Source organism: Aythya marila, assembly GCF_965140915.1.
Source record: "Aythya marila genome assembly, chromosome: 1".
Classification (NCBI taxonomy): Eukaryota; Metazoa; Chordata; class Aves; order Anseriformes; family Anatidae; genus Aythya; species Aythya marila.
In genome coordinates, this window is record NC_139042.1 from 62,204,698 (window position 1) to 62,226,711 (window position 22,014).

General features: G+C 38.1%; 1 protein-coding gene across 1 annotated transcript in view; it reads right to left on the reverse strand.

Moving 5' to 3' along the window:
* The window catches only part of MYO16 (myosin XVI), a gene marked incomplete at its 5' end in the record, with an annotated part of 305,366 nt that overhangs the window by 247,515 nt on the left and 35,837 nt on the right, over positions 1-22,014 (reverse strand). Inside the window, 2 exon segments of the mRNA XM_082751937.1 lie at positions 8,445-8,588; positions 12,555-12,625. Of these exon segments, the coding sequence (XP_082608063.1) occupies positions 8,445-8,588; positions 12,555-12,625 (215 nt within the window).

Consider the following 22,014-nt stretch of genomic DNA (forward strand, 5'->3'; position numbering starts at 1 on the left):
AATTTCCATAATAGGTTTATTCTACTGATTGCCTAAATTGCACTGAAAATCCAAATAGCTCAGAACTCTGACAAGTGAGAAGATTAAGAAGTAAAATCAACGATTTACAAGTTACACATTTAAATTCCTTCTTGTCACATTAAGATGAGGACAAACAAGCAAGTGTGGAGAATCTTATCTTTCCCAGATGACTTCATATCCTTTGCAGGTCACAAGAATACAGACACAGCTCTACTGCTCCCACAGACAGACTTTTGCTTAGCACCACTCTTAAGGATGATAAAAACAGCTTCCATCCACCTCTAATAAACAACATCACTAGATGTTTCCATGCATGGCCTGTAAGGCATGGCACACCTCAAGCACAAGCCAAGGAAGCAGAAAGCACTATCTACCCTTGCAGGGCCTTAAATACTGCCTTTCTAGTACCTTGGCTCCTTGTGATGAGACAGAAACTGTGAACACCTTCCATCCCACCTCTTCCCTAACAAGCTCCACACTCCACATACTCTACTGTTTGTTTTGTGTTCTGGTGGCCTAGAAGACCCAGCACCTCCTGGGAACACCATCTGTGCACCAAAATACTTCTCAGAATCTCTGGCAGAAATTTGAGAACCCATGAAAACAAGGACAAAGGAAGACAACCTACTAGGTAACACAGAGATGCTAAAAAATACAGTGAAGTAGTTGAAGGAGTATGTCATAGACCTACAGTTTGAGCAATAGGCTAGGCTAGAAAAAGCCAAAGCAGGAATAGACACTGCTAAAAAGTATAAGAGAGAGCTATGTAGCTTATTAAAAATAAATAAATAAATTCAAGTCTCTAGTTGAAATCACAATGCAAACTACTGAATAATGCTTTCAAATGACTGCATAAACTCAATAGCATTATACAATTCTGTCGTGGTTTAACCCGGCTGGCAGCTAAATACCACGCAGCCGTTCGCTCACCCTCCCCCCTCCCTCTCTGGGACGGGGGAGAGAAATGGAAAGTGAAGCCCGTGAGTTGAGATAAAGACAGTTTAATAAGACAGGAAAATAATAATAATAATAATAATAATAATAATAATAATAATAATAATACAATGATGATAATAGTACTACTACTAATAATATGTACAAACAAGTGATGCACAATGCAATTGCTCACCACCCGCTGACCGATGCCCAGCTTAACCCCGAGCAGTCCGGCCCCCTCCCCCCGGCTAGCCACCTATATATTGTTTAGCATGACGTCAGATGGTATGGAATACCCCTTTGGCTAGTTTGGGTCACCTGTCCTGGGTCTGTCCCCTCCCAGCTCTTACTGCACCCCCCAGCCTGCCCGTTGGCAGGACAGAGCAAAGGCTGAGATGTCCTTGGCTTAGTATAAGCACTGCTCTGCAACAATTAAAGCATCGGGGTGTTATCAGCACTCTTCTCATCCTAAGCCAAAACACAGCATTCCACCAGCTACTAGGAAGAAAATTAATTCTGTGCTAACTGAAACCAGGACAAATTCAAATACCCCAACACTTGTTCATCTACTGTTGGTGACTTCATGATTCAAGTATAACTCCCTTTTTCATGCTGCTGAGCACAGATTTTCCTAAGTTCTTGAGAAGGAGAGACAGACAAAAATATTCAGCCTCGTTTTTTGTGGTTTATAAACTGCATTTGTAGCTTTCTGTGCCTGAATTGAATTTTGTGCTTTGGCTCTATTTTCCAAAAAGCTTAAATGTCTTTCTTCACGTGAAGAAAGACATTTAATTGGCTGGCGGGCAGCACTTAGATCTGCTTTTCCTAGCAACGTCTGTAAAAAGGATATATTAAAAATGTATTTCTACTCCTCAATTTTCCTTTATCTATATGTAAAAATTCCTGAGGATGTAGTATCGCTTTCTGCCATTCTAGTTAATTAACTGCCATGTTTATTGCAGTAATGCCTTCAGGTCAAAGAAAGAATAAATCTCCACTGTACAAAGCACTGTACAAACACTAGAATACTGTCTTCACCTTCCTAGTGTCATTTGACAAGATCTGCATTAGAGGGTGAAAAATATTACATTCATGTTGCCCACTAAAAGGTGACTCCTGATGATAGCAAAATAAAGTAAATTGCACTATAAAAATGAATTCTCACCTGCTCTGTTTGTTTGGTTTTGTTTTGTTTTTTGGTTTGTTTTTTCTGCTGCTCTTAACTTTAGGTCAGTCAATGTAAAACAATTCCATGACTATTTAGGAATGGGGAAGAGAGAAAGGAAAAGACACCCTCCACAAATAAAATAATACCAAAGATGTACTGAAAAAAATAGTCATAACTACCAATGTTATGTGTGAGTCCAACAGTACAGCTAAATGATGAATTATCCATGACATGCTCTGAAATTAAAATGTAGCAGTAAGTCATAAATATACTTACAGTTCATAACACAGACATACTTTGTCTCACAAAAGGAACTAAACATAGGAGCTCAACTTGACTGTGAACCTTTTAATAAGGACCTAAACACCATGTTTCAAAAGCAGAGAGAAAAGAGTGGGTCAGGATCCAAATAAAAAAAATAATCATAGAATTGCACAGGCACAAAACAGAATTTGATCCATTATATTTTTTCATTTAATTTTCAAATGCTTTCTGGCAGGGAATACAGTGGAGGAAGTGGGGCCTCTGAACAACTTGACCTCCTTTGCCTTTTTAATGATCCAGGGCTGATTCTTAGAGCACAGAATTCATAATAATTAAAAATACTGTCAGGCTGAAGAAAAATGAAGATGAAGAAAATGAAAATGAGGAAAAGAAAAAAAAAAAAAAAAACAGTTCTACACAGTGATATTTTTATTCCCTACTGTTTGAGTAGCTAAGGTTAATCTACTGAATTGCAGCAGTATTAATGCTACTATGTAAGGTGAAAATTTGAATAGTACACAAATGAAGTTTTAACTGCTTTTAAGTGTCAAACAAATATGTGGAGCTAGAAAGTATGTGATGTGGAGGAATAATTACACTGCAAGCAAGGGATATCAGTGTAAATTTAGAGCCATTTACAGAGTGGACTAAATACCTTCCTCCATCTAGCAATGCACACACACTATCCAAGTACCAGTGTCTAGGCATTCTGTAACTCTTTGAATATTAAATGGCAAATCTTAGCTAGTATTTCAATTCAATACAAACACTGGTACCAAAAATTAATGCAAAACACAGCGTTGCAATGCATCCTGAGATGATGGAAAAGGAACACACCCCAACCGGACAGAACTGCTGTCAGCATGTCCCAACCTGAGCATTCAAAAGGCAGCATGGCAAGACAGAGCAGACGCTTCTAATACCATCTGGTTGCTTTTCATGCTCTTTTGGAGACCTCGTTTGAGCACAAATGTACGTAAACCTATGCATCTTTGTTCTTAAATGGAAGTCCCTTCAGCACTCTCCTCAACCTGCTAGGGAAGCCTCCTGCATTACAACATCCACAGAAACAGTCCCCTACCCCAAGGGAAACCCCCAACCCTGATGCTGCCATGCGAGGATTGATGAGTCTGACCTTTACCACCTCATTTGCATGTATGGCAACCAGACCTCTCCGGATTACCTTTGATCCTTGTGTGCTAGCAGCTGCCCCGGGGCAAGTTCTTCAGTGGCTGACTATTTAGCAGACTAGGATATATTTCCTTTCTGAACTGCCCAGTGTCCTCCCTTGCTGACAGCTACAAAATGGAGAAGACATAAATACGTTCCCCAGAAAGCTAAAGCACCTTGGGTAAATGTTGGGGAGGAAGGAAATTGCTTCAAGCATTTCATCTGCATGTATTCCCCAAACATGCCACAATCTCAGTAGGGATCCAGTAGGAAATGACAGCAGATGATGGCATTACAAACACCTACAGCCCCTCCTAGCTTTCAGGAAAAGACATTTCAGCTAAGGAGCTTTGTCTTTGGACAGAAACAGTGAGTTACCACAGCTAAACTGATGATAGATACGTCACTATCCTGGCTGAGCCAGGGTACGTGAAGACATGAATCATGAAAGTGGGATATAATCACAAAATGGGTATGCTTAATTAAGTCTTCATTGATGGCCTTCTGCAATCTATATATACTCCATGTTCATTTTTTTCTATTTTCCCTTTGAGAAACATTTTGAAACCCTCTGTGAGGAAACCTCCACTGGTCAGTATGACAGTTTGGCAGGAATTAGAATTTGCACAGGTCTCCATTTAAGGACCATGATGTTATATTTTAGTTCACATCTTTAAAACAGATAATATAGTATTGTCCAGGTTATAAAGTCAATCCAGAAGAAATATTTATCTGAAAGTAATTCATGAGGGCACATGAAGTATTATTTATTCTTCCAGCTAAAATTTGTGGCATAATAGAAGTTGCCTGTGGCTCATATTAGCATTATCCAGGCTCATGCTACACATTAGACATGGCCCATGAAACACCGCAACCTCAAGGCAAAGTAATTTCTAATATCAAATGCTCACACAAAGACAGTTCAGGGTTGTGAAAAATACTTCCCTCCAACCCCAATTTCCATTTTCACTTTGTCAAATATTATTAAAGACAGCATTAATGTCACAGTTCAAAAACTACTGCTTACCTAAGAATAATTCTCTTTCTCTGCCATAGTACTCCATTTATTATTCCCATCCCTGAGCAAAGAGTATAAAGTTATTATTTACATGGTCAAGGAAATTTTGCCTTAGAAAGTGTTGTCCACCTAGAAGGTGGGCAAATTCATTAGCAGTTATTGCAAATAATATAGAAAATTCCAATAGTAAATGTAAAAATCCATATGGATGTAACCCTGCTTACTGAAACCTTAAGATATAAGATGTCCTATTTATTCCAAGTTAACAGAAGATATTCTGAACCTTCAGAAGACAGCTTGTAATAAACAGGGACTAAATCAAACAACATTCAAATGATGGAGGCTGAAAAATAATTTTGGATATAACCCTGTATAGAAATACTTAATTGTTTTTTATTAGACTGGGCTTGCAGAAAAAAAGGCAGGGGAAATTTTTAGAGACATCCAGCACAACTGATCCTGTTAATGTCAACAACAGCATAGTATCCGGTATTTCTGAAAATTACCCATATAGCAATACAAGAGTTGTTATGGACAAGCTTCTCCATTCTAATCAACTTATACATTTAGGAGTACACACAGAATTCAAGGTAACACAGGCTTCAAAAGTATGTACATAGAACAGATCAAGGCAATACAAAAGATAAAATATCCTCTTGTGGAAATTGCATTTCTTATTTGCCAAGAGTAGTTACAATGTTTAGAATGAGCTATTCCTACCAAACCTACATTTATTTGATAGCTGCAGTTAGATAAGCAATACAATTTTAAGCATTAAGAGCAGAAAGTCAGATTTATACATGATACTTGTACATTTACTGCACCTAATTACAATTGTAATAGAAAAGCTGAGAAAGTGGACATTCCAAAGAGACCAAGTATGACAAAAACTGTATCTCTACCATTGAATCACATGCACCTGAGAAAACTCCAGGCATTGAAGCCAGCTGGCAGCGAATGGACTATGTTTAGAGCAATAAAGTCTCTTAGCCTCTCTACATCATGACTGCTGGATACAAACTGGACCCTGGGACTTTCCAGCTTCAAAACTGTGCTGGGGAGTTGTTTGGAAGGAAGTTAAATGGCACATGCCAAATTCATACCAGAGGCCATTCTAACACTTTACTACTACAGATGATCATGGTCCAGGAATGGTCATGGACACCTGTCAGTTTCCTAGAGCAGGTGCAGCCTCAGAGGCCATCAGAATCCTAAGAGTCTACCAGAGAAGATCTGGTGCAGATCAATGCTAAAACCAAATTTACAGATTGGAAAAAAGAAGCACAGGACAGTGTAAAAGTAATTTCAGGTTCAAAACAAAGGTTTTGGTGAAGCCCAGGTCATTTTGGTGAAGCCAAAAGGGCAGGTAGTAGCTACAATGCTTTCATCAGATACATGTCATTACATTAAAGTAAGCAGTCATTAACTCAAAATCATATTAATGTAATTCACCATCCTGAACAAAGTCAAAAGATTATCCTCTCTACTACTAAAGACTACTGAAGACTGTTTACTTGTGATGGCACTCTAATTGAATAGTATACACTATACTCCACAAACACCAAAAAAAATCTTTCATGAAAGCTGTCAGAGTACTTTAAAAACACAACACATGTTCATGTGGGACACAACATTATTTCTGCAGAAGAATCTTTACATTCAGAAATTCTTTCCAATTTGGTGTGATTGAACAAGAGTCTGTAAAGGAAAACTTTCAAGGGTTACCTGTTCTGATTTCAAATAAAGGTTGAAACTTAGGAATTCTGAACTGAGATGAAAGGAGGGAAGGCATTACTAATTCTGAACTGAATACAATATTTTATTTTTCATTTATTTGCTAATTTTGTACAGGGTATGACTTACCGTGTTCTGTAAAATGAAGCATAAGTGCTAGAAGGAAGAAAAACTGCATTTCAGAAAGAAATCAAACGTAGCCAAGACAGCCTGAAACAATAGCTTTAAGGTGTAAATTACCAGATTAATCTCAGTGGTTGCTACTTCACATACTGACTGTAGAGTAACAGAATCATTTAGGTCAGAAAAGTTCTTTAAGATCGTCAAGTCTAACCATCCACCTAACACTACAAGTCCACACATTACCATGTCCTTAAGCACCACATCCATATGTCTCTTAAATACCTCCAGGGATGGAGACTCCTCCCTGGGCTGCCTCCCTGGGCTGCCTGTTCCAATGCTTAACCACCCTTTTAATGAAGAAATTCTTCCTGACATCCAATCTAAACTTACCCTGGAGCAACTTGAAGCCACTGCCTCAAGTCCTATCACTTGCAACCTAAGAAAGACCAAGACCCTCCTCGCTGCAGCTTCCTTTCAGGTAGTTGTAGAGAGCAATGAGGTCTCTCCTCAACCTCCTCTTCTCTAGACTAAACTTTAGTTCCCTCAGTTGTTCCTCATATGTCTTGTTTTCTAGTCCTTTCACTAGTTTTGTTACTCTTCTCTGAATATATTCCAGCAGCTCAATTTCCTTCTTTGTGGCAAAGAGGACCAAAGATTTCCTGAACAGCACTGCCAGCAGGTCAAGGCACTGGTGAAAGCTCAGAACTGGTGAGGTACCGATTGCAGACTTCCCAGTACATGAAAGTCATGGACATAACTGGAGTTAGTCCTGCAAAAGGTCACAAAGATGATGAAGGGACTGGAGCATCTATCACACAAGGAGAAGCTGAGGAAACTTGGACTCTCCACTCTTGAGAAGAGAAGACTCGGGGATATTATCAGTATGTAAAAAAACTCGAGGGGAAGGTAGAGAAGATGGAGCCATTGGATTCTCATTGGTGCTTATTAAAAGGACAAGAGGTAATAGACACAAACCAAAATACAGGAAATTCTGTTTAAACCTAAGAAAAAATGTGGTTTTTGTTTTGTTTGTTTGTTTTTCTGTGCAGATGGTCAAACACAGGAGTGAGTTGCCTAGATTGGTGTCTTATTTGTCCTGGGCAAGCTGCTGTAGCTGGCCCTCCTCTGAGCAGGAGGGTTGGACTAGACAAGCGCCCAAAGTGATTCCATGAAAGCTATTATCAAGTATACAGTCTTTCAAAAACATTTCTCATTTAACTTTACCTGTAACATTGAAATACCATTATGAGTATACTAAGAAATGCTGATCTAATTGCAGTGACCTATTAAGAACATACAAATTTTAAAATTACGCAGATAGATTAGAAAACTAAGTCAGACTGTGAATTAAGCATCGCTGCTTTAAAGGGCAATATAACATGAACCAGGACAAACAGCTGCATTAATATCCTGAAGTCAAACTAAAGGCTGCAATCCTAGGAATGGAAGCACAACAAGAACAAAGCTGTTTTCTACAAAGGCTGAATGTCATATCTATTACTACATTTGGTATACTCTGCTTCAAAAAGTCAAAGTTGTTTAGATAAATATGAAATTGGCCTCTTTTTGACCATGTCCACAAACAGTTCTTTATGAATACTGAGTGTAATTGAGTGGATATTTGCTTTTAAGAAGGAGTTTTTGATAAGATTGTCTGCCAACTCAGCCCTTAACAGAAAGTGACAAGGAGAAGAGAAAAGAAATTATCTGAATATCCCATTTGGGACTGAGTGCTTATCAGAGATATAAGCTCCTGACTAGAGGGAGGAGATAGGGAAGACTTGACATGACATTCATAATGAATTCTTGTTAAAAACATGAAAATATAGGCCTTGCTATACACCACCTAAAAATCCTGATCACCAAAATAATGTCAAGAACACAACACAAAATATATGCTTTCACTGACATGATTAGTAATATACTGCATTTACACAGCAGTTTCAGACTGCATGGTGTTATATTCTGTTTCCTTTTCAAGCACACAATGCATTGGATTGCTTTACTTACTAGCAGCAGCAGCAGGACAATATCTGGATTATCACATGCACAGGCTACATGCATTGATGTCCAAAAATCCTCATCTTGATGATTTACATTTACTCCTCTGTCAATTAGAATTTCTGCAGCAAAGGCATTATCGTAGCGAGCACACTAGAAGAAAGAAGAACAGATTAGAGATGGTGTTTCACTGAGCATACAACTGAATTTATTACATACTTTTTTTTTTCTCCATTTGACATTTAAATTTAGCAGATGACACACAGTTAAACTGCTGTGTTTGTAGGGGACAACAGCTGATGAATCTATAGAAATAGTTCTGTGGAGACAACAAGTTCCATGTGTATGATTCAAAGAATCCCTTATTCCCTGTGAAAAAGTGTTAAATAAAATCTGCTGAAAGCTACAGCGAAGATGAGATTCCCTTTCAGTTCAGTACTGTCATTCCAAATCAGTGCACAGGCACTGAATGAACACATTGTGAGTGGTAGGGTGTAAGTATATGCACACCCACACACACATATGTCCACAAATACACGAACTCCTGCCTTTCATGCAGACTGTAGCAGCAGTACACGCCTCTCTGTACCCACTCCTGTCTCCAATCCACTAACTATAGCAATTCCTGTTCAAGTCTCTCTGACAGACACATACACTACACACTATGAGTGTGTTTGGGGGCTGTGTAGGTATGTGTATGTGTGCAGGCGTGTGTGTTTGTACACTTTGTTTCATTCTGAGGATGGAGATCACTATTTTTAGCAGAGAAGAATAAATTGGCATAGCCACTGTTTTGAGCTTACTACTCTCATCACACCTCTGACCCCATGTGCTTATGGATAATACTTCAAAGGATAACCAGAGCACCTACATGTAAGTTAACATCCTCAGTCTAGCCTTGCATATAATCTCAGTAACTCTTTAAGTAGGGATCCCTTCTCCTTCACCACTGGAGAGAGGCTACAGGGAGCCTAAGTTTCTATATTAGGTACTTAGACATTTTGAATACCAACTTTAATAATTATGCCTCATTCAATATTTAAGGCTGTGTAATATTTCCCTCTTCTGGAAACCACACATATATGCTAAGAGCACAAATACAGAGAAATTTACAGGCCATATGCAGGGGAGGGTGAAATAAGTATGCTGTTATGTCTGTAACTCATGGAGAACCACACCAAGGCATCCTGTTTGCTCATTTGTATTAATCTGGCATGAAAGCCAGGACACTGGAGGAAAAGGGGAAGATGGAAATATGCCCAGCTGGATTCCACTGTGAAGTCAAGACATAGCTGAGATACTCAGATGAACATGGGAATTGCATATACTTCTGGGTTCATGAATATAGACATAATATAGATCCTTTGGAAGATGAAAATTAAACTCTAGGATGCTAACATCCAGTCCTGCATTAAGTGATTTTCACACATACTGACAAATTAAAACCAGAAATTAAATTCTGAAGTAATGGATTTCCTTTAGCTTGTAACTTAACTCTACAAAGAGATACTTTTGTTTCACTGCATCAATATCATTCATTGTATCAGCAGTAAAACTTAAATTGAGTTGTTCTATGTTCAACTTTTAACAAATCAGTGATAAGACATTTTATAACACAGATCAACATAATCTCATACCAATCACATTTTCAAGGCATTGTTAAGCAAATAAAAATAATTAAAAAAAATCCAGAGAGTTTCTGTACAAAGCAATTCTCAGATACCACTGAGCCATTGCGTGTATTATTAATAGATAAGAGCCTTCTGTACAGAGCCTTATGCTGCCCGTTTTAAAACAGCCTTAGATTTGTAGCAGCAATATAATTACTGCTGCCCCTCAATCCTTGTTTAATGGCAGTTGTGAAGCAATTGGGCAATATCCATCAAAGTTCCAGAAGAAAATTGGCACTCATATACTTAGTTTCTGGCGTGGGTTGGGCAATTGCCTGTGTGAATTGATATACCATTACTGGGCTTCCCACTGAATGCAACTCAGATAAGAACTAACTTTTCTGGTACTTCTCCTCTCATGGATTCTAATGAACGCCTTTGAAGATCCCATGGCCTACCTGAGATTCAAGCATATTGGAATACTGCCTACAGAGATAGCAACAGAATCCTTATGAATCAGAATCCATTTTTTTTTTTAGAAATATATCACATTCTGGAAGATAAGACAAGTGGAAGAAGAAAAAGGAATTATATCATGAATCAGTTTTTAAGTGAAACATGCAGATAAATATATTTTCCATTCATTCTGGAGTAAAAACTTTTGTTCTATAAATGAAAAGAGTAAGCACTGATCAGGCTCCCCTTCCTCTAAAGTAACTTACATGGAAATATAGTGATAAAACTGGTACATATAATAGATATGAGTGAGGTTCAAAAATACATTAAAGATGTATGCACAATTACTATTTTGAGTTCTCACGGAAAAGCAAAATTCACTAATCTATTTTCCTGTATTATGACTCTCCCCTCCTACTGTACTGCTCCCAAATCAGGGTCAAAAACAGCTTTCACTGACATCAGGTTTGCATCTGTCTCAGATAGGACTGTCATTTTCCTTTAAATGAATTCTGAGTACTTATAAGTAACACTGACTAAACTGGGGCAGCAGGTTACACACAGATCTCTACTGCGCTCTTCTTGCTGCAGGAAGCTTTCCGTCCTTTTGAAGCACTTGTGCCTGTGAAGCAGCAGGCACCAGTGGAGAGATACTGAGCGTGCCAGTGTTACAGGGTGTGATGCAGATGATCAAGAAACCTGAAAAGTCACAGTTCACTAAAATCTGCAGTTAAAAAGTGCATAGCAGTTGAACTAGAAAAAGGAACCTAAAATCCCTAAAGGATGCATCTTTCTTTCATTCTAAAATGTCAATAGGACACATCACATCAGCTACACTGAAGATATGGGTTGTCTCCTGGGGCTTTCAACACAGGATAAGATTTAGGATGTCTCAGTTTGGGAATCCTAAAGATAACATCTCGTATGGGCTGCATTTTTAGAGTGTGATTGAGAACCTTTTGCAGAAGGCAGAGTTGGAAGCCAGAAAAGACAACTTCTGTTGTCTCTGTTTCACCTCATTATTACACCTATCTATGCCTCTGTTTCCCAAAATCTTTGTAAGCAGCACAGCCACAGAAGATGAAGAGCACAGATTCATTACACAAGGAAAATGCTATATCTTGCAAGAGTATGGCTGCAGGTATGCTGTACCCCAGTAACATTACAGGATCCATTTTCATCAAGAAAATGTTCTATTTTGTGTACATACTATGAGAAACTTAATCCAATGGATCTAAAATGAAACACTCTGCCAGCAAACTTCTAGGTAGATGCTCTTTTATGCCCTTATATTTCTGAAGTCAAATTTATTTCAGCAGCATTGTGAAACAAAGTCGAATTCAAATATCTTAAAATAGTTACACATTGTAAAGAAAGCACATCTGCAATTGAAGCTCCACAGACCAAAGTAAAGTATAATTAGACTTAAGATTCTACTTACGATGAGTTTTGACACTGGCTTCAGCAAAGCTGAAATTTTACCCCTACAGTTTTGTCTGTCTGGCAGTCCTTCTCCCACATGCCCTTACATGTTGCTTCTCTTTTGGTTATTACACACAGTTTTCCTTCTATCATCTTCTCTTTTCTACTTAATCCAAATGGCTGGGCAAAAAAAATGATAAACTAAATGCTGACAATCTGTTCAATATCTATGTGTAGAAAATTGGAGCAAGAAAATATGCACAGAAACAAAAGGAAAATGTCACGTCACAGTGTTTTTCGTATAGGATCTGTGAATCTTTGAACCATATAATTCCATATTCAGAATCCAGCAGTATTTCCTTTGTTCTTATTTACTGTGCAGATAATTTGTAAATAAAATGTTTAATTCTACACTGTTAGTTACCATTCATATGACATGATCCATCCTTTCATAAGCAATTTGAAAATGACCACTTATTTCACAGGCATAGCTGGATGCCATCGTAATGACTGTGAGGGACAGCGTAGATAAAACATTGCTAAGCCTTTCTTGTTAATATGCCCAATCTGCTACTCTGTATCCCACCATATTTATTCACGGTTACTAACACTAATCTTCCATCACTCTTACCAGATGGAGCAAGGAGCCTCCTGAGGAAACAAGCATGTGAGGATCAGCACCATCCTTCAACAGTCGTAACACTGAAATATCAAAGAAAAGAGGAACAAGAATTAATGCAGCAATGGAGCCAATTCTGAGCTGTTAATAGCCTGATTCTTCATCATCTTCATTAACAGATTTAATAATATATGCAAACCTCTGAGATAACATTTGCAAAACTATCATGTCAGCATTTCCCATCTCATCTATTTTAACGACTAGGCCTGGAAGCAAAGGACCTTTGATAACGATGTTAAATATGAACAGTATCAAGGACTTCTCAAGAGGCCAGATGAGCGTGTTAGTTCTATACATAGGAGAGGGGAGGGGCAAGACCCTCTCTCAAGGTCAAAATCACCTCGGGAGCAAAATCACAGTCAACTGGTTTTATTTGACTTTGCAGAGCTCCCATGGGACCTGCTGGCTTTTTCAGTAAATAATTGAAAATAGCGTTCACAACTTATATCACTCAAAATTAATCATCATACCATAGCTAAATGATCTGCACTCAATTTAACCTTTACAGTGCATTGTCAGATCACCGACACAGCATAATTCTTAAAATGATATTCAGAGCCTAACTCCTCTCCCATTTACACGTATCAGCCTCCCTTTTGAAATGAAAACAGGCTTATAAATGCAAGCAAAAAAAAAAAAACAACCCTGCATGTTAATGCTCACTCAAGTGTGAAAATTCAGCACTTTTCTCCAATAGTCTTTACTGCCTTTATAACCTTTTCACTTGCAATTAAAGCATTGACTAACTCATGCTATTGGTGCTCATTCCTGGAGCAGGATGGTGCTGTGACACTGCCAGGCATTATTAGGGGAACTCACCCCTGCACTGCAACCCTTTCTTCACTAAACTCTTATGAAAAGTCCTTCTAAAAGGCCTCCATCTAGGAGAGTAACTGCTTATAATGTTCACTGTATAGGAACACAGCTCATTCTGCCCCCATCATCTGGAAATCCTGTTTTAAATTCCTTTTTAAAAGTCCTGGATGGAGTTGTGCAAAGGTCTGCAAAGCACTAAGCACCCCAGAACTCTGAGCTACTGCAACCTCTTGATGATCATCAACTGGTCTCAAGGATGTCCTCCTAACTTCTGTCAAGAGAATAATATGCACCACTTCTTCCTTATCCAGGCATTTTTGTGTGTGTTTTCTTTCTCTGGAGAATGTCTTCTAACTCCATTTTCACTGTACATTTAAATTTCTTACTGCATTCAAACATTCACCTGACCTACTCGAAAAGGGTCATCTTTCTTTTCAGATATTGTCAATTTGCATAAGCAATGTCTTCTGAAAAGGATGAATTATTTTTGATCAGGTGTCCTAGAAATATTCTGGACAAGAAAGAAAAATTGCCAAATGGTCGTAAGCCTGTAAAATTGAAGTGAAAACAGACAACGGAAGACTTGGCTTCATCATTACTAACTGCTTCACACATAGTAAACACAGTGGTATATTGGGCAAATATTTATACTAGCTATACAAATCCGTTTAATCATCTGCTCATGTTTAAACTTTGAAAATCAAACATCAATCCAAACCACTGTACAAATTCACACTTTAAAAATACCTCTGTGGTATCTATATCACCTCACCCAAGTTTTCATTTCAGTTAATTTATACGACTCTGAAAGACTTTATGTTCTGGCAAATGCCACTTTGAAAGCTAACTACAATTAGAAGCCACCATTGTCTCCAGCTTGTCCAGTAAAAATAGAAGCGGAACAGTAAGTAACCTGGAATAAATGAACAGTACAACAACTGCCAAGAGAGATGAAAAGCACCAAAGGAGAGAGGGAGGGTGGAGAAATATTTACAAATTTTCATAACCTCGAGAAAAATGAATGAATGACAAAAAGCAATGGATTTTTCTGCTCTCAGACACAGAAATTCAAGACTAAAGTACACAATTGTCCTCATCCAGACAGAGTCCATTAAAAATAATCTTCAAAACTAAGTTCCTTCCTTCTTTTGCCTAAATTGCTGACCACATAAGGAGATGCTTCTTCTACCTCAGGATTAAGGATTTAAGACCTTTTTTGGAATCCTCCCTCCTTAAATAGGTGTGCAACTATATCATCTGCAGGAATTGATATTTTCAGTGTTCATGTGCTATTAACATTTCTTTAGGAATGTGGAAAATACAAATTCCATATCACAAAGCATTTCTTAAGGCCCCAAATGTAATTTCTTTCTGCCAATCTGATCAGGATTTCATCTGAACAAATTAATACTCATTCTCCTTCCTCCGTCCCCCCTTTTCAGCAGGGAAAGGATAAATTCCACCCATTTTAGTTTCTTAACCCCTTAATAGCAGTGGTTTTGTGTAGCATTCTTTCTTATGGGATCTATGTGTAGGTTAGAAATGTGAACTATGGCTTGGTTCCACCCACAGAGATATGGAAATTAAGGCAGATAGTCCTCAAAGGTGTGATTTGCAGGAATTATTAAACTACTGAAATTCTGCTCTCAAGGAGACTTTAACTGATGACTTCGGTCGGAGTGCATCATTCACTGAAAATAGCATTTATAAGGTATAGTCTCATGGGGGGAAGGTCTGGTCTCCACTGCATTGACAGCTCTTCCCACCTATGCAGCTGCATACTCAACTGCACCAGTATTTTTAAGTCTTTTTTATTTTACTTTTTTTGTGTGTGCTGATGTGCTCCATCAGCACATGTACAGAGGACACAAATGCATAAATCAGGTAGAGGCAGAGAAAGCACACTGCATTTTGGTAGCAGCACACTCTTATATTGGCTAAGGGTGATAACAAAAATGTATTTTTAGTCTGTTTTCACAAGATGTGATGAGCTGAATAAAGAGACAACCAAAAGGCCTTGTTCCCTTCCCCCATTCACAAAAAAATATATATGCATCATTTACCTCTGCCTACGTCTGCCTCTGGGAACTGCTCAAAAGGCAGAAAATGATTCCAGCAAAAATAAAGTTCAAAATTTCTTGTTGGGTCATTGAGATTAAATCACTCATTAAAAGTTTTGGGAGCACCAAAAATGTTCTTTGGGTAGGTCTCTCTAAGCAAATACAGAGGATGAAGACCTTTCCTGTTTGGCAGGAGCAGGGCACACAAGGTCAGAGGACTGGGAAACTGCATCTCTAAAAATATTACACATGAATTTCATTTGTAGCCTAAAATAGTAACTAAGTGACACAAAAACAATTTGGCTACTTGTTTATTAAAAAAAAATATGGACAATTTATTGATTCTCTTCCCTCCATAAAGCCACCAAAGACTTGGTTCTTGTAGAACATCTTCTTCCATGCAAAAGGAAATAAAACCTTTCCAGACCCACTTAGCAATACCTTGCTGTTGAAATCAAAAAATGACAGACCTTTTCTAGATCTGAGATTGAAATTCATAATAATTAATCTTTGCTTCGCTTTCCCTCCCAGAAAAATAAATAAAAAAATTACAACAAAAAGAATTGATAAATAAACTGCAAGCTTGAAGTAGAATATTAAATAATTATGACCATAAACAAATCATCAAGTCATTTAAAAAACAAATCAGGGTAAGTGGATAAAAACTCTCTTCTCAGTTTTCTTTGTCTGACTTATTTTCCCGCATTATTAAATGTAGTTTTATCAGTGCTTCAGGAAATTCACATCACAAAGATTACCAGGGCAGGATATGCAAACTCTTCTTTCAACTGGGCAACAGCCTTTGTTTTGAATTAGGATGATGTGCTACATCCCTCTGCATATAACACAAGTAAAAAACATTCCTCTTTCCTTGATTTTTTTTTTCCCTTGAATTTACCCTCCATCCTGTAAAACACAATAAAAAAGCAAACAAAGAAAAGGTCACAAACAAAATTCCCCTCCCCGTCATGCAATTCACTTAGGTCATTCACTGAAGACTCTACAAGCCAACAGGAAAATCTTCACTTTATGTTCAATTTTTCCTTTTGATAGAACTACTCTAGTTACTGCTAGTAAGTTTTGATAAATTGCCCTAATGAGGACAAAAAGACACACACAGACATGCACACAGCTAAATTCCAGAAATGCTATCTCTCTCTTAATTAGTGCAATTTTTAAGGTAGTTTCCAAGGGATTTCTTTTAAAACTTGTTTAATCTTTCATGGAAGAGAAGTCCTCAGACAAGATGAGGAGACTGAAAATGGGCATTAACACGAATAGCTGACAGTTACTTGAAAAAATAAAAATAAAATGAGAGTAAAATTTTCAGGAAACTCCCAAGCATTTCCTTTGTGTGTCTAAAGAGGTCCATCAATTCCTCCAACAAATCCTTTCAGATTTGACATGCAAAATTATCAGCTACTTGTAGTAGAACTAATACAATCTTTCACAAACCATACTATTTAATAAAGCATTTTAGAAAGCACTGAAGTGATAAAGTCAGTCTCTCTGTGGTAAAAAAAAAAAAAAAAAAAAAAAAAAAAAAAAAAAGATAACAGGGTAGCTTTTTACATATGCTTTATGCTACAACTGTAACTGGATGACTCCAATGAGCTGAACAGTTTTCCACAATTCATTGACTGAATTACGACTTACTGCGTAGCCCTTTAGGCCAGTAAAGACAGCATTGCCATGCCTGTTACCAGCCACAAGCCTCGTACTAGCTTTGCATATGGGACTTCGGCTGTAAGGCTTACTTTGTCTGTGCTTGGCTTGGCTTGTTTGGAGAGTTGTTCTAGCTTTTTGAGCTGTTACAGCAATTGGCTAATGACCAGTGACAACTAGTCGATGTCCTAGTTTTATTTAACTTTGAAGACCTGTGCCATGCAGGGTGTAGCGTTAATAATTTTGATATATATGATAATAGTACTTATGCTGTGCTATGTCTAATAGCACCTAGCTGTTCTACCATGTAAAACAGTCTGTGACCTTACGTGCTAGAGACTAAAGGAATACAGGTCTGAAGTGACAGCAGAGCCTTGCAGACGATTTCAGACAACCCAGGACTATCAACAGCTCACCAGTGGTCACCTGCTGATGGTAATGCAAACTTCAGAGCTAGGCAAACCCGGTTTTATTTGTAACAGAAAAGATAAAAAAATAAATGTCCAACATATATAAAACTTATAATTGGCCTTTTGCTGTGTATTGCTATATATTCAATAGAGTACCAGTAGATGTTTCTAACAGTTGTTCCTCTGGGAGTAGCAGCTAGATAGTGTGACCTTTGTTAACATTTACTTCTGTTCTCTTCAGTTTAGCAGGGATTACTCTAGCTGGAAGGCTTTACTTGTTCATTATGTGAGGAATTGTGGCTTACTTTAGAAGCCTAAGACCATGCTGTTGCTCAAATGGATTATTCTACTCTCCTCCTGCCTCAGGCTGCATGTTTCTGCCACCTCCCTTGTGCTGGCACAAGATAAAGATTAGTTTTCAACTAGACCAACTATCTGGGGATGTAGCAACGGCTACAAACAGGCAGAATGGCACAGCCACCACTTTCAGCAACAGCTGAAAGCAGTTCTGGCATATGCTGACCATGAACCTGTGTAACTGGACAACAGAAGTGATGCTGAACCACAAAGAATGGAATACTTCTATTGTCAGTTAAGGAAGGGCCATATATTGCCCTTTACTCACTCCATAATCAGACTACTCATCCAATACCTGCATCTTAAACTCTGTATGCCACCTTCCCACCTCTGTAGCACACCTCTCTCATTCCAGTCACACTGTATTTTCAACTTGTACCAAAGGTAGCCTTGAAAAACCTGTTGGATGACTCAGCTGCATAAGAGATTAATTGATGAACACTAATCTCTGGTATGTTATTCTTCAGAACAGCAAATGAAATCAAGCAAGATCACAGAATCACAGAATTTCTAGGTTGGAAGAGACCTCAAGATCATCGAGTCCAACCTCTGACCTAACACTAACAGTCCCCACTAAACCATATCCCTAAGCTCTACATCTAAACGTCTTTTAAAGACCTCCAGGGATGGTGACTCCACCACTTCCCTGGGCAGCCCGTTCCAATGCCTAACAACCCTTTCGGTAAAGAAGTTCTTCCTAACATCCAACCTAAAACTCCCCTGGCACAACTTTAGCCCATTCCCCCTCGTCCTGTCACCAGGCACATGGGAGAACAGACCAACCCCCACCTCGCTACAGCCTCCTTTAAGGTATCTGTAGAGAGCAATATGGTCGCCCCTGATGTTACCATTTTTTGGTAAATGCATTCTTTCATTCAACAACACTTCCTTTTCCTATCATAAGGTTAAAACAAAATTTTAAAATTTAAGAACAATTATTTGTAGATTTAATCATTCTTTTAATTCTGCTTGTTTGCCAAACAAATACATTTACAGTAGCAATACTTTTACTACATAACTAGTGAGACAGCTGATGCTTTCAGAGCAAGCCCTACCCATTGGGATACAGCACTTATTCAGAGAAGTCATGCCCTAGTAATGTGCTTTTCAAACCACTGGTTCATAATTCTACTGCTATTTCCACCCTTAAAATATTTCCAGCAATCACTGGCAACATCTGTCAAAATTGTTCAAACCTCATCGTACTTCTCATTTTCTGAAGAACCCTTGCAACTCAATTCCCACCTTTGCTACATGAAAACAGATTATAAAGGAAATACACACACCATTTGGACAACTAAGTGTTACCCCATTCACAGAATGCAGAAATGAAGGGAGGAAAAAGACATTTTCCACAGTGGCTGAATTTGAGAACCTTAGTCTTATCCAACCTATTATCTTCCTCCTTTTAAACACAGCATTGATGAGGATGGGGCTGATGCTTCCATCCTCCCTGGCAGGCTCTTTGTAATTTATATTTTTTTTCAGGCAGCCAGGAATCTGATTACCATGGCCCCAAAGCAACATAACCATTGATTCTTTGTTGAACTTAAAAGCATGGTGTGAATTGTCAGGCTGATCCAAGAGCTCCATTCAACAGAGCATTATCTTTAAAAGGAAGAAACCAAAACACCAATGAAAGACTGACAAAAGTAGTCCTACATCCTCAGATGACCTCTCTACCAGCTTTAATGTTAGGCACATATCAAAACGCGTCAGATTTTTCCCATGCTTTGTTACTGGAGAAATCAATCAGCCCCCAAGCTTGGGTGCAGTTCAGCACCTCAATCACTGCACTATGGGAATGAACTGTAAGCAGCAGAGGTAAGCACATGACAAGACAGCTCCCTTCCTTTCTTCACCATAATTCCACCAGGAATTGTACCCTCAACTACTATATGTCCATGCCTAGGTGTCCGGCAATGCTAACAGCTTCCTACTAACACAAGTCGCTCTGGAGGTCAAGGACACATCCCTCCTGTTATCTGAGGTACCTTGAACTGGAAAACTACATAAAAATAATAGTTTTGTCTCTTGGCCCCCAGACACCAAGTTGAATTCAAATGAGATCCACGAGGAGTTCCCTCAGTGGGACAGATATTTCTGTTGCAATAGACATAGCCAGAATAATTCATCTTTACACTCTACCATTATTTAGTAACTGCTAACTTGGAAACTTCAGACAAACTCCCCCTCTTTCATTTCATTTTGTCTACGCAAAATTTAATGCAGCTTGTGCCTCCAATGGAAAATATTAAGGACAGAAATCAAATGGCATAAAAAATGCTAGTGGTCAAGCACAGTAATACAAATTAATCTCCTAGGGCATCAGTCAAATATGACATGCCATGAGTTAAGTGGTAGAATGGCAGGCAAAGCATCTCTTCTGAAAAGACAGATATTCACATGGAAGAGCAGTGTGGACTCTGAGATCATTTCAGAGGAACAAGATTTAAAAACAAGTGGGTCGCACTACCTAACCTCTACATGTGATTTCTTCTCTCTCTCAGTTCCCCTTTTTTGAAAGATATTTACTCCTAAAGGCTTGTTTTCTTCTTTTTTTTTTCATTTTTTTTTCTTCACAATATTCAATTCCTTCCTGCTTCATAGTTACACTTTCAAATTCAAAAATTCAAATACATCATTTACATACAAGAACTTGTGTAGACAATATCTATGTTTATGCCCACAGTGAGAAGGAAAAACAGTGATTACAGTAATTTAGAGAAGACTGGAAGTAGCCGCTCACTTGCATGGCTCAAAGATATTTCTGTAAGGGGACACACTCCAGAGTACTATGTAATGGAGGTCATCCCTTGTTTTGCCTCTATTTTTGAATTAACTCTTCCAGAGCTAGAGGTCTAGAAAGGTCACAAGGGGCAAACTGCTGTGGTAAGGTCTCACTTGTTTATAAAGCTGTGATTTTACCTCAGTGTAACTAAAACTTCTGTATGCATTACAGAGCTGTTGCTAAAATGATTCACATCCCCTCACAAAATAACACATGCTTAGCTAAAAATATTGCTTCTATCAACATAGCTGATAGCACAGTAGGGTTTTTGCCAGCATAGCTATTTCCCCGGTCAAAACAGCTGTGTCATCAAAATCTGGTAGCACAGACCTGAACAAATTCTGAATTTCTATTAGTGAGGTAAAGTTACAATAAAAACAAAGCTTAAAAAAAAAAAAAAAAAAAAAAATTAACCTTAGGGGAAAGTAGTTGATCACATAGTAAACTTAAATAAGACTCTTTACAAAGTTTTCACTTCAAACTACCTATTGTGAATTATGTATTTCAAAGTAAAATAAATAAATAAAGAACATAATATATTAGCACTTCTTATCTCCTGCATTCTATATACATATTTTATCTGTGTTCTATGTGTGGGTTTTTCTCCTGAGAAAGGTGACTAAAAAAAACATCAAGAACATCATCAACATGCTAAAGTCAGTTATTACAAGCGCTTACAGCCTATTGGATGTACCTGAGAAATACCTGTCAATTTAAAAGCTTATAAAAGTACTGGTGTAATTTTTAGACCAACTCTTCTCCTACCGAGATACCCAATTGTACAATGTTTGCAGACTTGAATAAAAGTTTCAGATCCTTACAATATTTTACTAAATATGTTAAATTTATTTCAGACTTTTCAAGTTTCCAATTATACGGTCATTAAAAGCAAAATGTTAAAACACACATCAGCAAAATAACTCATTCTGTGGGCAGTAGCTTTGAAAACCATTGCCATTGTGTGCTTTTCCCTAATGTAACAGTGAAAGTTGAAGAATTTGCATACAACACAAATTTTCTGCTGAATAAACTGTATGCTGCTGCTGTTTCACCCATCATTTATGTTGATCCTACACCAGCATTACTTAATTGGCATAAATCAAATTACCCCTGACCTGCATTCCATATGAAGTGAGACTCAGTCCCTCTTTTAACTCTCATACCATGCAGAGCAAGTTTATGCCAGCTGGTTTAGAAGCAGTGTAAGCAAGTCATTACGATTCCTATTAGAGATCTTCAAGGATAACAGTCTATTATCCTGCTTAGCAGCTGCTAAATGGTGCTAATTACCAGCTGTGGACCACTGGCTGTTA